Source organism: Tachypleus tridentatus, chromosome 9 (genome assembly GCF_004210375.1).
Source record: "Tachypleus tridentatus isolate NWPU-2018 chromosome 9, ASM421037v1, whole genome shotgun sequence".
In the NCBI taxonomy this organism is placed as follows: Eukaryota; Metazoa; Arthropoda; class Merostomata; order Xiphosura; family Limulidae; genus Tachypleus; species Tachypleus tridentatus.
Window position 1 is genome coordinate 44,060,587 of NC_134833.1, and position 14,325 is coordinate 44,074,911.

The 14,325-nt window shown below is 33.4% G+C and overlaps 1 protein-coding gene across 2 annotated transcripts; it reads left to right on the forward strand.

Annotated features, from left to right (window-relative positions):
- Positions 1–1,303: 1,303 nt before the first annotated feature.
- On the forward strand, positions 1,304–13,409 carry LOC143227065 (IQ motif and SEC7 domain-containing protein 1-like). Of its 2 annotated transcripts, XM_076458609.1 has the most exons (4): positions 1,304–1,954; positions 2,951–3,049; positions 3,563–3,678; positions 13,181–13,409. In XM_076458609.1, coding segments are annotated over exons 2-4 (201 nt in total). In that variant the 5' UTR covers positions 1,304–1,954; positions 2,951–2,965; the 3' UTR covers positions 13,182–13,409. The 2 variants fall into 2 exon arrangements, with proteins under 2 accessions (XP_076314724.1, XP_076314723.1); XM_076458608.1 differs by lacking the exon at positions 13,181–13,409 and having other exon boundaries at positions 1,345–1,954; positions 3,563–3,834.
- The last annotated feature ends 916 nt before the right edge of the window (positions 13,410–14,325 follow it).

A 14,325-nucleotide genomic window follows, 5' to 3' on the forward strand; every position in this document is an offset into this window, starting at 1 on the left:
AAGAGGATTTTGATAAAAAAACAGCAACTCTATTATTCGGGTCAAAAAGAAAAAAAGAGGATTTTTATCAGAAAACAGCAATTCCATTTTTCAGCTCAAGAGGAAAAAAAGTGGATTTTAATCAAAAAACAGCAATTCCGTTTTCCGACTTAAGAAGTGAAAAAGAGCAGTTTGATCAAAAAAGGACATCTCTGTTATTCGGCTCAAGAAGAAAAAAAGAGGATTTTGATAAAAAAACAGCAACTCCATTATTCGGCTCTACAGAAAAAAAAGAGGATTTTGATCAAAAAACAGTAATTCCGCTTTTCGGCTTAAGAGGAAAACAAGAGCAGTTTGATCAAAAAAGGACGTCTCTATCATTCGGCTCAAGAAGTAAAAAAGAGGATTTTGATAAAAAACAGCAACTCTATTATTCGGGTCAAAAAGAAAAAAAGAGGATTTTTATCAGAAAACAGCAATTCCATTTTTCAGCTCAAGAGGAAAAAAAGTGGATTTTAATCAAAAAACAGCAATTCCGTTTTCCGACTTAAGAAGTGAAAAAGAGCAGTTTGATCAAAAAAGGACATCTCTGTTATTCGGCTCAAGAAGAAAAAAAAGAGGATTTTGATAAAAAAAAAACAGCAACTCCGTTATTCGGCTCTACAGAAAAAAAGAAGAGGATTTTGATCAAAAAACAGTAATTCCGCTTTTCGGCTTAAGAGGAAAACAAGAGCAGTTTGATCAAAAAAGGGCATCTCTATCATTCGGCTCAAGAAGAAAAAAAGAGGATTTTGATAAAAAAAAACAGCTACTCTATCATTCGGCTCAAGAAGAAAAAAAGAGGATTTTGATAAAAAAAACACCAACTCTATTATTCAGCTCAAGAGAAACAAAAGGTTATTTTGATCAAAAAACAGCAATTCCGTTATCGGCTCAAGAGGAAAAAAAGTTTGAGAAGTAAATGCTATTTACCACAAGATCTGAAATAATGTATCAGATTAATAAGAGACAGTCGTTGCTGTTTTTTCATTTAAATATGTTTACAAACTCACCTTTTCTATGAGTTCTGTAATGATTTTTAAGTGTTTTAGTCAAAATTACATTTTAAATTTGTTTTAAGCAAGTCCTTTAAAACCTTGTATATTTTGTTTTCTAAAATTATATTAATAGTTACACCTTCAATTAATAAAATTGAAAGCTACAAAATCTGATAACGGCGAAATTTTACTTTTGTTCGTAATAATTCGGCTTCTTTATTGTATGTCATGTATATAAAATTGTATATATCTGTGTAAAAAATTAACGTTATTACGGTCGTACAATAAAATCTTCATTGTGGAATAATATGAATAAGTATCTGTTGAAATAATATACACACTTGTTCACAAACACGGTATTGTTGTTATGCATGTTATCTATTAATATATATGTACACGCACGTGATAGAATTTTCTCAAATGATTATCGATGTCTACGCTACACCTGACGTCGAAATGAAGCATTATTATCTGCTGTATCTTAAGACGGCTGGTATGAGTATGAAAGTGGAGGACAACGTTTCGACCTTCTTAGGTCATCTTCACTTTAATCTTTTGTTAGCATGGAGATGATATATGAGGGTCGAAACGTTGTTCTCTACTTTATTTTGATAAAAGCTTTAATACCCCAACCAGCCATCTTGAGATACACTTTTAGTTCAAGTGGATTTCTCGTTATCATGAATTATTAGCAGCTGCCACTACTTTCTTCCTCTCGTCGTTGTGCAAAGCTACAGAATACAGAATCTTACCCGGAATAAGGCACCATAACTTGCAAAAACGCAATGAGATGACTGTTGTTATTTGTTGAATTTCGTACAAAGATATACGTGATCTATCTGCGAAAACCGTTCTTCGTTTTGAAGTGATAGTCTAGATGTAACGCCACCAAATGGCAATGCTTAAGTTACTGTAATCGAATAACTGCCCCCAATGTGGTGAGTGCGATTTCTTATTTTACTTTATATTTTTGTACTAACTAGGCAAGAGACAGGAATTCTTGAATTCAAAGCCCCTAACGCTAACCATGCACTCGGCCCATTTAAAATAAAATTAATTCAATTTGTCCTTGAAGTTCGTGTGTTTGTGTGTTTTTCTTATAGCAAAGCCACAAAGGGCTATCTGCTCAGCCCACGGAGGGGAATCGAACCCCTGATTTTAGCGTTGTAAATCCAAGTTTCAATTATAATGATTATTATTATAATAATCATTGGGAAAATAACAATTTATGGTTATATTAAAATGATTATTTCTTATAAATTCGTAACATATGTTTAATATCAGAAGAAGACAAACCAAATGTTGTGTCACAACATAAAGTATATTACTCTCAAACTAAATCACTTTATTATACAAAGAAATTATTGTTTGCCAACATTTTACCAAAGCTATTTAGTTCCATTTTTTGAAAAATTATAATAATATGAGAGCAGTGAGTTGGAGAATTGTGTGTTTTTTGTTAAAGCAACAAAATCCAGTCTCTTAACTGGTTATACAATAATTTTTCTTTAATCCATGTTTTTATCAAGTTATTCTGTATTCCTTCTTAGTCCTGCTTCTTGACAAGTTATATTACAATATTCTTTTAATATAACTGTAATTCTCCCTTAACAATTTTTTTCCTTCAGGTCTGTTCACTTGTAAAAAAGCCTGTTTTAATATGGATTTTGTTTCCATAAAAGTTATGTTTCAACTGATGATTTAAACCCAAGTCCTCAAAGAAAGTTTAGTATTGTACAACACATATTTTATATTGGAATCATGATCAACCCTTTTTATTGTTCAAACTTGTTGAGATGAAATGAAAGATAGTAATAAACATTCCATAAGTATTCTGAATAAATGTTTTATTAATTTAAAATCTTAAATATTTGTGATCTTGTTATAACTTGCAATATATGATGGTTACAATCTAAACTGAGATATAATGTCAGGAATTTACAAAAAGAATGAAAGCAAGTGAATTTAATTCTCGATCTGACTACGGGACCCAAGTAATTAAGGATCAGCAGACGATTGTTAGCAAGAAACCAGTAAGTAAATGAATTACTTATTTCTTAGTGTTAACATGTGGATTAAGTTTTCTCTTCAATTTTGTTACTGTTTTCTTGACATTTAAGATTTCTTGTTGAATTCTTCGTTGATTAAAGAGCTCAAAAATATCATCTTGAAACTGAAAACAAACTACATAACAAGTCCACAGAAACTTTGTCTGCTTGACTTTGTTATAATAATTAAATTACAGACACCAGGCAGCAGTCAGAAAAACGAAGTTTCTTTTTTCTAGTACCTCAAGACATTTATAGTGACATACTCCTAAACTTACATAAAAAGTTACCCAATCATTAAATGATTCTCAAGCTTTAATGTTGTATTCAAAGACAATACTTAGACTATAACACAGTAACAACTATATTCTCATAAAAACTGGTGCTTTTTTAAAGTAAAAGTTTACTGCAATGACGATTTTAGGAATTTGATGAATATTAATAAAATGAATGAGATATATTATTCAAGTTTAGTAATTGATTGATTTAACTTTCCAGAACTTAGCCCAGCCTCACAGAAGACTGATTGCTCATTGTCAAATGTATGAAGTTGATGATGTAAACAAGCAGGAATCAATCAGAGAGAAGTGTTCATCCTTAATGATATCCTTATAGTAAGGATAATATTTTATACCAGATCACTTGAAGCTATATATTTATTTGTGTAAATCTATTACTTTATTGTTCTCTGATTTAAATCCAAGTTCAGTTTATTTTACAACATTTTCTTCAAACCTGTTGAGAATAAAAGTCATATTTTGTACTAGTGATATTAGTAACTCAGTATGTTGATGGTAGCAAGGGAACCACTAACTATGTCTCGCCTAAACACGTTGTAAGTATTTAAATTTCTTTCTTCTGTCAATTGCAGTACAAATTTTCAATCGCCATACTAGAAACCTTGTCCTCACGTCCATGAGACAGCTATAATTATTCTTTGGTATAATGCTAAAAAGAGGCCCGGCATAGTCAGGTGGTTAAGGCACTAATATGAGGGTTGCGAGTTCGAGTCCCCGTCACACCAACCATGCTCCCCTTTCAGCCGTGGGGGCGTTCAATCCCACTGTGGTTGGTAAAAGAGTAGCTCAAGAGTTGGCGGTAGGTGGTGATAACTAGCTGCCTTCCCTCTAATCTAGCACTGCAAAATTAGGGACGGGCAACGCAAATAGCCCTCGTGTAGCTTTGCGCGAAATTCAAAAACAAACAAAGCTTATATATATTACTTAATTATGTTACTTTATAGCTAATTGCTTACAATCTTCTATTAACCCTCTTGTGTTATTTTTAACAGTTTAAAAACCTCGCATCACAACTACTCCATTTATTATGAAAGTGGTTAATACTTTAAGAGTAACACTGAATTTGCAGTTAAGGATTTTCTCGAAAGTATGGAATTATTCTTGTAATCGTATTAGTAACCGAAAATATTGTTGGAACAATACGTCTTCAACAATTATCTATTTATCCCCTGATCACATAAAATCTAATATTATATCTGCTCTATTTTCACAAGAATTATGCTTATCTTCTCATAGCACCATAAGTTATCTGCACCATAAGTGTAAGAAATAACATTATTCTTCTTGTATAACTGTAAATACACTTATTTGTATTTTACGTAAAACTATTAGGCTGTCTAGAAATGAAAGTCATTTTTGAGCTGTGAAGTTTGGAAAAGTATGAATCCATTGTTGTAAAACATGCTTTAATCAAAGTAACCGCCATTTGCCTCAACACACTTTTGCCAACATGTAACAATGCTGTTTATACCCTACTGTAGAATTCAGAGTTTCTATGGCCAATGAACTTCCTGAAAGCTTATTCTGCAGCTGCCTGGTTTTGAAAGTGTATATTGTTCAAAAAGTTGTCAAAGTGCTTGAAAAAATAAAAATCTGCAGATAAAAGGTCTGGGGAATAAGGTGGATGAGCCAGAACCTCGATTTCAAATTCGTTCAATTTTTGGAGTGTCATCCTTAACAGGTCTCATAATGCCGATTTTGTTGATCTTTAGTCAGCTCATTCGGAACCCATTTATTCAACTATTTCATCTTTCCAATCGCACTCAGTTGGTTGGCAATGCTTGATTTGCTTGTGCCTTGCTTTTCTGAAAGCTCTTGTACTGTTGTGCGAGGATCTGTGTCTCAACTCTTTCCCTTCATGTGTTTTCATCTAAGGATGGCTTCCTTCCACGATTTTTGTGGTCTTCCAGACTTTCATCTCCATGTTGAAATCTTTGGAACCAATTCTGAACAATACGTTCAGTAACAGATCCATGACCGAATGCCTGGTTGATGTTCCGTCTTGTTTCAGTAGCTTTTTGTCCCAGTTTGAAGTCACGGAGAAAAATCAGACGAAAGTCCTTTTTGTCCATGCTGCCTTGGAAGTTGCGAAATTTGTTCTGAGTAGAGCTGAAACAGTAGACAATTAAAATACCTTGTAAGCGACAAACGTTGAATTAAACCAACCAATCAACGCCCACTATTCGTTGGTAAAAGAGTAGCCCAAGAGTTGGCGGTGGGTGGTGATGACTAGCTGCCTTCCCTCTAGTCTTACACTGCTAAATTAGGGACGGCTAGCACAGATAGCCCTCGGATAGCTTTGTGCGAAATACCAAAACAAACAAACAAAACCAATCAACGATAAGTTACTCAATATTCAGCTTCTAAGTGTCATCGTGAGAATTCTGAAATTTATTTCTGGACAACCTAATATATTATTTTTAATTACTGCTGCTACATCATCTGTAGTCATAATGTGACGGTCTATTCCGTTATTCGTTAATAAAAGAGTAGCCTAAGAGTTGACGGTGGGTGGTGATGACTAGCTGCCTTTCCTCTTGTCTTACACTGCTAATTCAGAGAAGGTTAGCGTAGATAGTCCTCGTATAGCTTTGTGCGAAATTCCAAACAAACCTAACCAATCATAGTGGCTTTCAGCAATATTTATTACTTTTTGATTTTATTAATATTTTGCTCTGAATTATCTTCTAAGCCTCATGTTTTAATTCTACTTAATACATTCACATTTGAATATTTCTCATCTAATTTATGTATAACTTCAAAGTTATAGTCCTTTCATAAAAGAGATCATCTTGCTGAATTAGATTAAAGGTCCTTTAATGTCATTACTCACCATAAAGGTATGTGATTTGTAACTTTTTTCTCCACTGTAACTACTTGCTCTATATTGTTAATTTTACCTACTGCTCTGCGATGAGACAATATCACTCTATTCTTGTTTATATTCAAAATATTTTTAGTTACGCATTTCACTCTAATGCTCTAATAACACATGCAGCCAAAACAATGCCTGATTATCTGTTTCTGAGGGTTCAATAATATTCTTTCATTTACCTTATAATCTAATCTAGCTTCAATAACAATCTGACTTTAACTGTAATTAAATCTTACAGGTATTATGTTTCATATATAGCTGTAGAGTAGTCTGAAACGTCTGTCCATTTGTGTACTTCTTTAGGCATTTCCACTTTTACTTTATCTTGATTTACTTTACTGCTATGTGCTGCTTTACTTCTAGTTACTGGTTATGTGTGCTTCTAAGTTCCTCTCTACTGTTACTACTAGTACCACAAGTACCGTTTTTCTCCTTACTGTTATTACCTTTATATCTTTTGACACCTGGACCTATTGCCATTTTGACTTTGACATGTATCACTGCAATTATAAGTACCAGTGCTTCTGATCCTTAGCCTCACTATTTTGTTTAATGTATCTGCGTTCAATGACTGGCTGAGTCAGCAAGAACCTATCATAAGTCTGAAGGTATATTTTCTTCAAAACGTAAGATCTCCATGTACAATTTAATCTGATAATGAATAAGTAACTGTTATAACTACTTAAGAAACCTCAGTCAAATATATGATCTCCTTCTAAATTTACCTGCTTAAATATAAGATAAATGCTAAAGATTTACATCTCCACTTTCGATTGGAAAATAGCATTTTTGTAACAATTTAACTTTTTGATTTTTTTTTTTTTTTACATACATTATCCATTAGTGCCAGATTCTTATTTAAAACCTCGTACCTGTACCAATTAGTCGCAAACATTCTATACGCTCTACCTTTAAGCTGACTGCTGGTGAATTTTCCTTTCTGTACACATCCTTCTTTATAACTTTTAGACCTGCCTTTAGTTTCATTTTCATATTCCAACTGAAATTTCACTTTGTGGAATCTCTGCCTCTGACTCTTTTACAAAATCTCTGTTTCTATGGGCACATACAATCACGGTCCATGTGATATTTTAAAGGGTATTTAAAACAATCTATCTGCTTGTGTCATTTCTGAGCCTACTACAATTGAAACATTTTACATTTGTTTTATCTTTCAGCACTGATTTTATGGTTCTAATCTGCCATTTTGACCTGTTGCTTCTCTCACTCAATGAGTTAGCTTGGAAATATTTGGCTCAGATATTTGTTTTCCTCTGAGCTCTTTCTTGTTACGAAATAGATAAGTGCTGCTCGTGGTGTATTTGCTTTATTTACATTTATGATCAAATTGTACTACGTTAAAATATTCAAACATTATTTATGCCGAAGCTGAGCCTTGTATCTGTTCCGTATCAATAAGGAACTTTCTTGGAGGTCCAAACTATACACGACTGGTTGATTTCCTACTGTGATTCTCGAGGGAGACTGATGAAGCTGACTGGCGCTCTCAACAAATCCCAGCTTTTATTGAGAGTTTGTCAGATGTTTCGAAATTTCGAAAATGTTAATACATGAACAATATGCACCAAAAACCAAAGATCCTGGCCATATACTTGCATAACAACTTTGATGTGTCTGTTCAAAGGCCAGCCTTCAGCAGTCTTTTTAAGTGACACGTGCTCGATTATCGTCATAATTTATTTCTGTTTTCAATGTTTCTGATAGCCTCATTCTTGATACGAGTTTCTGTGAACTCCCCAAGAAAATTATAGATCTATTAAGATAATTATGGCCGTGTACAATAATTCGTCACTTAGTTTTTAAATTAGAATATATTTTAGATTATTTCTTACGTTTATATATACAGAAGCTCTAGACTATTGAATAAACATCCTGCCTAACGAGAAACAGAACAGCATCTGTTTAATTACATAGAAATTTGTTTAAATCTGTTTAGCTAACTTCTAAACTTGACTTCTATAATAAAACTATTTCAAAATTTAAGGAAATCATAACAAGAGTATTGCAGGAAAGTCGATTCAGGGCGACTACTCCACACTAAAATAAATATGTGTTAAGTGTATGTGAGAAACATCTTTCTCTTATAAATACATGTTTTATCTCGTCCTTGAAAAATAAAAACACTTGTTAGTAATAATAATTATAAAATGCAGCGGGACCATTATTTGACTTCAAACTTAAAAAAACAGGGGAAGGGCTGAATTATCTACCCATGATAAATCAGATGTCCAAGTTTCATTACAGGGTAAAAGATATGAAAAGTAAAATTTCCCTGTTTTATCATATATCAGACTTATGTACTGCTTTAAAATTAAGTGAAACTTCTTTCACGTTCACATGTGCACAAATGTGCATGCAGCTCTCCCTGTGGACAAACAACCTAGAACAGAATTGGCAAATTTGGAACTAGAGGTTTGACAAAACTGAACAATGTTAGATAAGAAATGTGTATATTATGATAGAATGAGATATGTAGTTTGGTACATCTCTAAGAAAACTTTTTAAATAACAACATTTTATTGAAATTTGAGCTTTCAAGTCTTACAAGACGGAAAGTTTAAAAGATATTCAAGCATTATTCAATTGAATAATGTTAAGTAATCCTAATACAAACACCTGCAAAAATAAACTTAGATTTACAGTGAACTTAGAATCAGCAAAAGAACTATTCAAAGACAACTGTAAGAAAGTGATTGACATGGATAAGTTAAGTTACAAATACGAAAAATTTGGCATGAATAAAGTTAAACTAGCAAAGAAATCTTAAAATTCGGAAAAGCAGACAAACATTAGGGACTAATGAAACAAAGCCTTAGATTTTTGGTAGGCGGAACAAGCTTGAGAGTTTGTAACTGGATGAAGATGTCTTATGGAGTAAAGAGAGAAGCGTTTTAAAATTAATATGAAGAATAAAACTATCACACCACATTTGTTACTCTGTATCCAGTGGTGAGGCTTAATTTTACTTACCTTTGTCTTGGAAATTCAGCAGCTAAGCTAATCTAAATAGCACTTTGAGGCACCTGAATAGAATTTCAATTTTAATGAAACCTTATTCTTACAGCATATAAACGATCAAATCAGATAATTCTGGGATTCAGGGGTAGCCATACCTAATTTTGATTTATAGACCAAGATGAAGACAGCCAATCACTGCCACAAGAAATTTAACTAGCTCTTTGAACTAAATAGTAGAAAGGACTATCTCTTTTAAGAAACGCCCAAAACTGAAAGGTGTGTTAGCATCCACAAATATTGAAATCCAGGAGCTTTGATATGCAGCCTGAAACGTTAACTACTAGACCATGCTCGACCCACTAATGATTGCTTTCGAAACTAAGTTTGATTTCCAGTGAAAGTTAAACCTTTTCATTGTGAAAAAGAGTATAATAACATGTAACTTGAAACAATTTTTAATTTTGTAACATTATCTAATACATGTTTCTCAAGCAACTGAGTCATTAGTTTTTAAAATCACAAAACAATATCGAAATTATATTAAACACGCCTAAACCATGTTTGACAAGAAAGTTTGACTTTTATTTTTGATTGAGTGCTTTTTAACTTTAAATTTTGAAACTGAAGCATTAAACGAATATTTTATTTAAAAGGAAGTGCTATGAAATCAATACAAGATATGATTAGATAAACTGTTTATTAACTAAACCGTGAACATCAAATATTTAAATACAGCTCTTATCTTTTTGATCGATTTTTATTTTTACTTCTATAATTGTTTAATAGTTAACGATACAAAGTTTCATGTTATATGAAAACTTTTTAATTCAGCTCAGTTCATGCTTGTGGGGAATATAGTTTTTCTCCTACCATATTGGTGATCATGTGATGTATTAGGTACTTATATCAGGTAGACTGTTATCATAGACTATAAATAGTCAGTACTAGGAAACAACAGCAACACATTTGTAACGATTAAAGAAATCTCTAAGTTTACCATGTAATAGTTAGTACTGTGACAAAATATAATATATGTTTATCACATGATTTTTTAAAAATTAAATTCATCAAGGCTTAGACGTAAAATCTTACGCGTAAGTTGTGTAAATATTGCAAATGTTGTTTTATAGAATTTCCATTGAGGAAAATATTAAGTTTGCTATACAAAACATAAGTTGCTCGAAATATTCTTCAATACTTAATTGAAAATATCATGAATTTGTAATCTTATGATCACACAAAGATTTCCAAATACATTTCATATAGTTAAAATGAAAATATCCATTGTTTTACTAAACAGTAAGTATTGTCGATGATTGATAAATTAGGACGAAAAGATAGTTTTTTGCCTCCCACGTTTTATCAAGATATGAATATGACTGTATATTACACGTTATCTTAAGGTTGTTGTTGTATATAATATATACCAGGCAAGCAAGAATTCTATACTTTCTAAACATATTCATGTGTGATCTCTTATAGCAAAGCTAAATCGGGTTATTTGGTGTGTACACCGAGAAGACACTCTTGTTGAAAAAATATAACACAATGCTAAATCTCACAATAAATGTTGTTTTGTTTAAGCGCAAAGCTACATTAGACCATCTGTACTCTGTGCACCGCGGAAAATCGGATCTTAGAACCACCGAAAGACCTCATGATACAGTCTGTACTCTTAGGATAAAAACTACTTTAATAGTAATTAAAAGAGAACTAGGGACTACTTTTTGATCCCGAAATTTTATTTGTCTTTAAAAATTAAACACAAAGCCACACAATGAACTATCTGTGCTCTGTCCACCGCGGGTATCAAAACCAGGTTTCTAGCTTTCTAGTGGCCTGGCATGGCCTAGCGCGTTAAGGCGTGTGCCTCGTAATCTGAGGGTCGCGGGTTCGCGCCCGAGTCGCGCCAAACATGCTCGCCCTCCCAGCCGTGGGGGCGTTATAATGTGACGGTCAATCCCACTATTCGTTGGTAAAAGAGTAGCCCAAGAGTTGGCGGTGGGTGGTGATGACTAGCTGCCTTCCCTCTAGTCTTACACTGCTAAATTAGGGACGGCTAGCACAGATATCCCTCGAGTAGCTTTGTGCGAAATTCCAAAACAAACAAGCTTTCTAGCAGTGTGAGTCTGCAGACAGACTGTTGTACCACTGGAAGGCAAAAATGTTATTATTGAATAAAGTTACAAGTATTCAATTAGATTCAGCTAGATTCAATTAAAAATTCAGAAAATTATTTTTGGGTTTATGTTAATTTGCAAATTCGGGTATTAGATTGCATTGTGTATTACCATTCGAGATATTTCTCAATGTAATGGCTGAGACATTAAAATGTTCGCGAATTATGCAATTTATCTTCATAGTCATTTTAAAAACTGAAGGTTTAAATTTACAACTGAAAGTAAAAGACTGAAGTGTGTTTTACTTTTGAAAACACACACAAAATAAAATTGGTAATCATATGCGTAAGAGAATGCATTATTATAGTTTTGAGAACGTCATCTGTGATCAGATAATGTTTAACAACAGTTAGACACATTATCTGTTTGTCAAATCTGATGATATTATAGATATATAATATCTATAATAACTGGATCATAAAGTGATAAAAATATCTTGTCAAATTAATTGTTTTTAATAGATATTACTTTACGCTTGATTAAAAGATATGTTAACATATTGAAATCTTGTTCGAATGTAATTTGCAATTACTTCGAAAATATGTTTGACCTAACTACGGAGCTTACATAGTACAAAGTTGTCAATGGGATTCTGGAAAACTCGTATGCGCTATTCTGAAGATGACCTAAAAAAGTTTGTTTGTTTTTTAATGTCGCACAAAGCTACACGAGGGCTATCTGCGCTAGCCGTTTCTAATTTAACAGTGTAAGACTAGAGGGAAGGCAGCTAGTTATCACCACCCACCGCCAACTCTTGGGCTACTCTTTTACCAACGAAAAGTGGGAGTGACCGTAACATTATAACACCCCCACGGCTAGGAGGCCGAGCATGTTTGGCGCGCCTCGGATGTGAACCCGCGACCCTCAGATTACGAGCACATGCCTCAACGCGCTCGGCCATGCCAGGCCGAAATATACAATAAACAAATCAAGTATAATAAGAACAAAAAAAATGTATAGTTCATTTTCCTGCAATGTTTTGAAAGTTTTCTTTTATTATTATTTGTACCTCACACTCGGAGTTGTTTGTTACCTCTTTGATGTCACGTGATGTGACGGCGCTTCAGACATTTATTAAATAATACTGTTTTTTTGTATATGCATAAATTTTTTGTGAAGTGTCATTTTTCAGATTTGAATATGGATTCAAAAGATAATAAGAAAAATTGTAGCTCTATTATTGAAAGCTTATTTGTGAACAAGTTTGGTGCAAAGAGTGTTAGCGCTATAGAAAGCAACATTAGAAATTGTAGATCGATGACAACTCTAAGCCTAAGTGGAAGAACAAAGCAGTGAGTTTTAAAATTCAGTGTAAACCATTATGACAGGACATCATGGATAACTGCTTGTCCTAGCTTGCAGAAGCTTTTCTGCTGGTTGTGTTTATTATTTAACAGTAAATTTGGATTTAACTCAAGTGGATTTGACGATTTAAATAATATGCATAAGACAATTCTTGGACAACCATTTTACCAATGAATAGTGGGATTGACCATCACATTATAACGCCCCCATGGCTGAAAGGGCAAGCATGTTTTAGTGTGACAGGGATTTGAACCCGCGACTCTCAGATTACGGGTCGAGCTCCCTTACAGCCTCGCCATCAAAAGAAAATTAGAGATAAGTATTCAAAAGCTCTTTTCACTCATTATGTGGCGTGTAGTTTGAATTTAACGTTGTTGCAAGCAATGACGAAGATAAAAAAGTATGACAGATTGCTTGCAAAACTTAAATCATTCTCTTTGTTTTTTTGCGAAATCAACAAAGCGTGTGTACCTTTTAGATACTGAACTGAAGAAAAGATTTCCGAAAGTGGCCCCGACTCGTTAGAATTATAATCATTACCATGTTGGATTACAAGGAAGAATATGCTGACTTATTTCAAAATATTGTTGATAATTTTGACAATTGGGATACTCAAACCTTTACATGTGCCCAGAAACTTTCATCAAATCGTAGAGATTTCAAGTTAAATTTATTTTTGAAAATATTTTCCATTATTTTTTTCTCTTATATAAATGTTATATTTGATGTCCTACAGAAGAGGATCTTTTAAATAAATATCGTACTATATCAATAAAATAAATAAAATGGTAACTATTCTGTAAAAAAAAGAAAAAATATTTTGATTAATTATGGGCAGTAGTCGATGGATTATCCTCCTCTACTACTGCGTGTTAAGGCGTGCGACTCGTAATCTGAGGGTCGCGGGTTCGCATCCCCGTCGCGCCAAACATGCTCGCCCTTTCAACCGTGGGGGCGTTAAAAAGCGACGGTCAATCCCACTATTCGTTGGTAAAAAAGTAGCCCAAGAGTTGGTGGTGGGTGGTGATGACTAGCTGCCTTCCCTCTAGTCTTACACTGCTAAATTAGGGACGGCTAGCACAGATAGCCTTCGTGTAGCTTTGTGCGAAATTAAAAGAACAAAGAAAACAATCCTCTACCAAGCGAATAAGAAATGATTCCGGGGAAGACATTACAATCAGATACAGAAAAATGTGAAATTTTTGATGCAGTTTGCGGCCAAATTAAAATTAGGTTTCAAAGCTTGAAAAACGTGGCATTTCTTGAACTTCTTGAAACAAAAAAACGGGAGGAAACATAAAAAATATTTCCTGAATTACCACTGAAATCATTATGAGATAATTATAAAGAATACTTTCATATTCATCGCTTGAAAAGTGAACTTTCGGTTTTATACTCTGACTCTTGATTTTAGAGGTAAAGCAGTGAATGAATTACTTTATTGTTTGCAAAATACCAAGTTAGATGTTGCCTTCCACCAACTTACAAAGTGATGTAAGTTAACCTTGACTCTTCCAGCCACCAGTGCCTCAGTTGAGCGTTCTTTCTCTCATTTAAAAATAATATTCAGCTATACCAGAAATGCACAAGAAGAAAGACTTACAAGTTTAGTATTAATAGCGA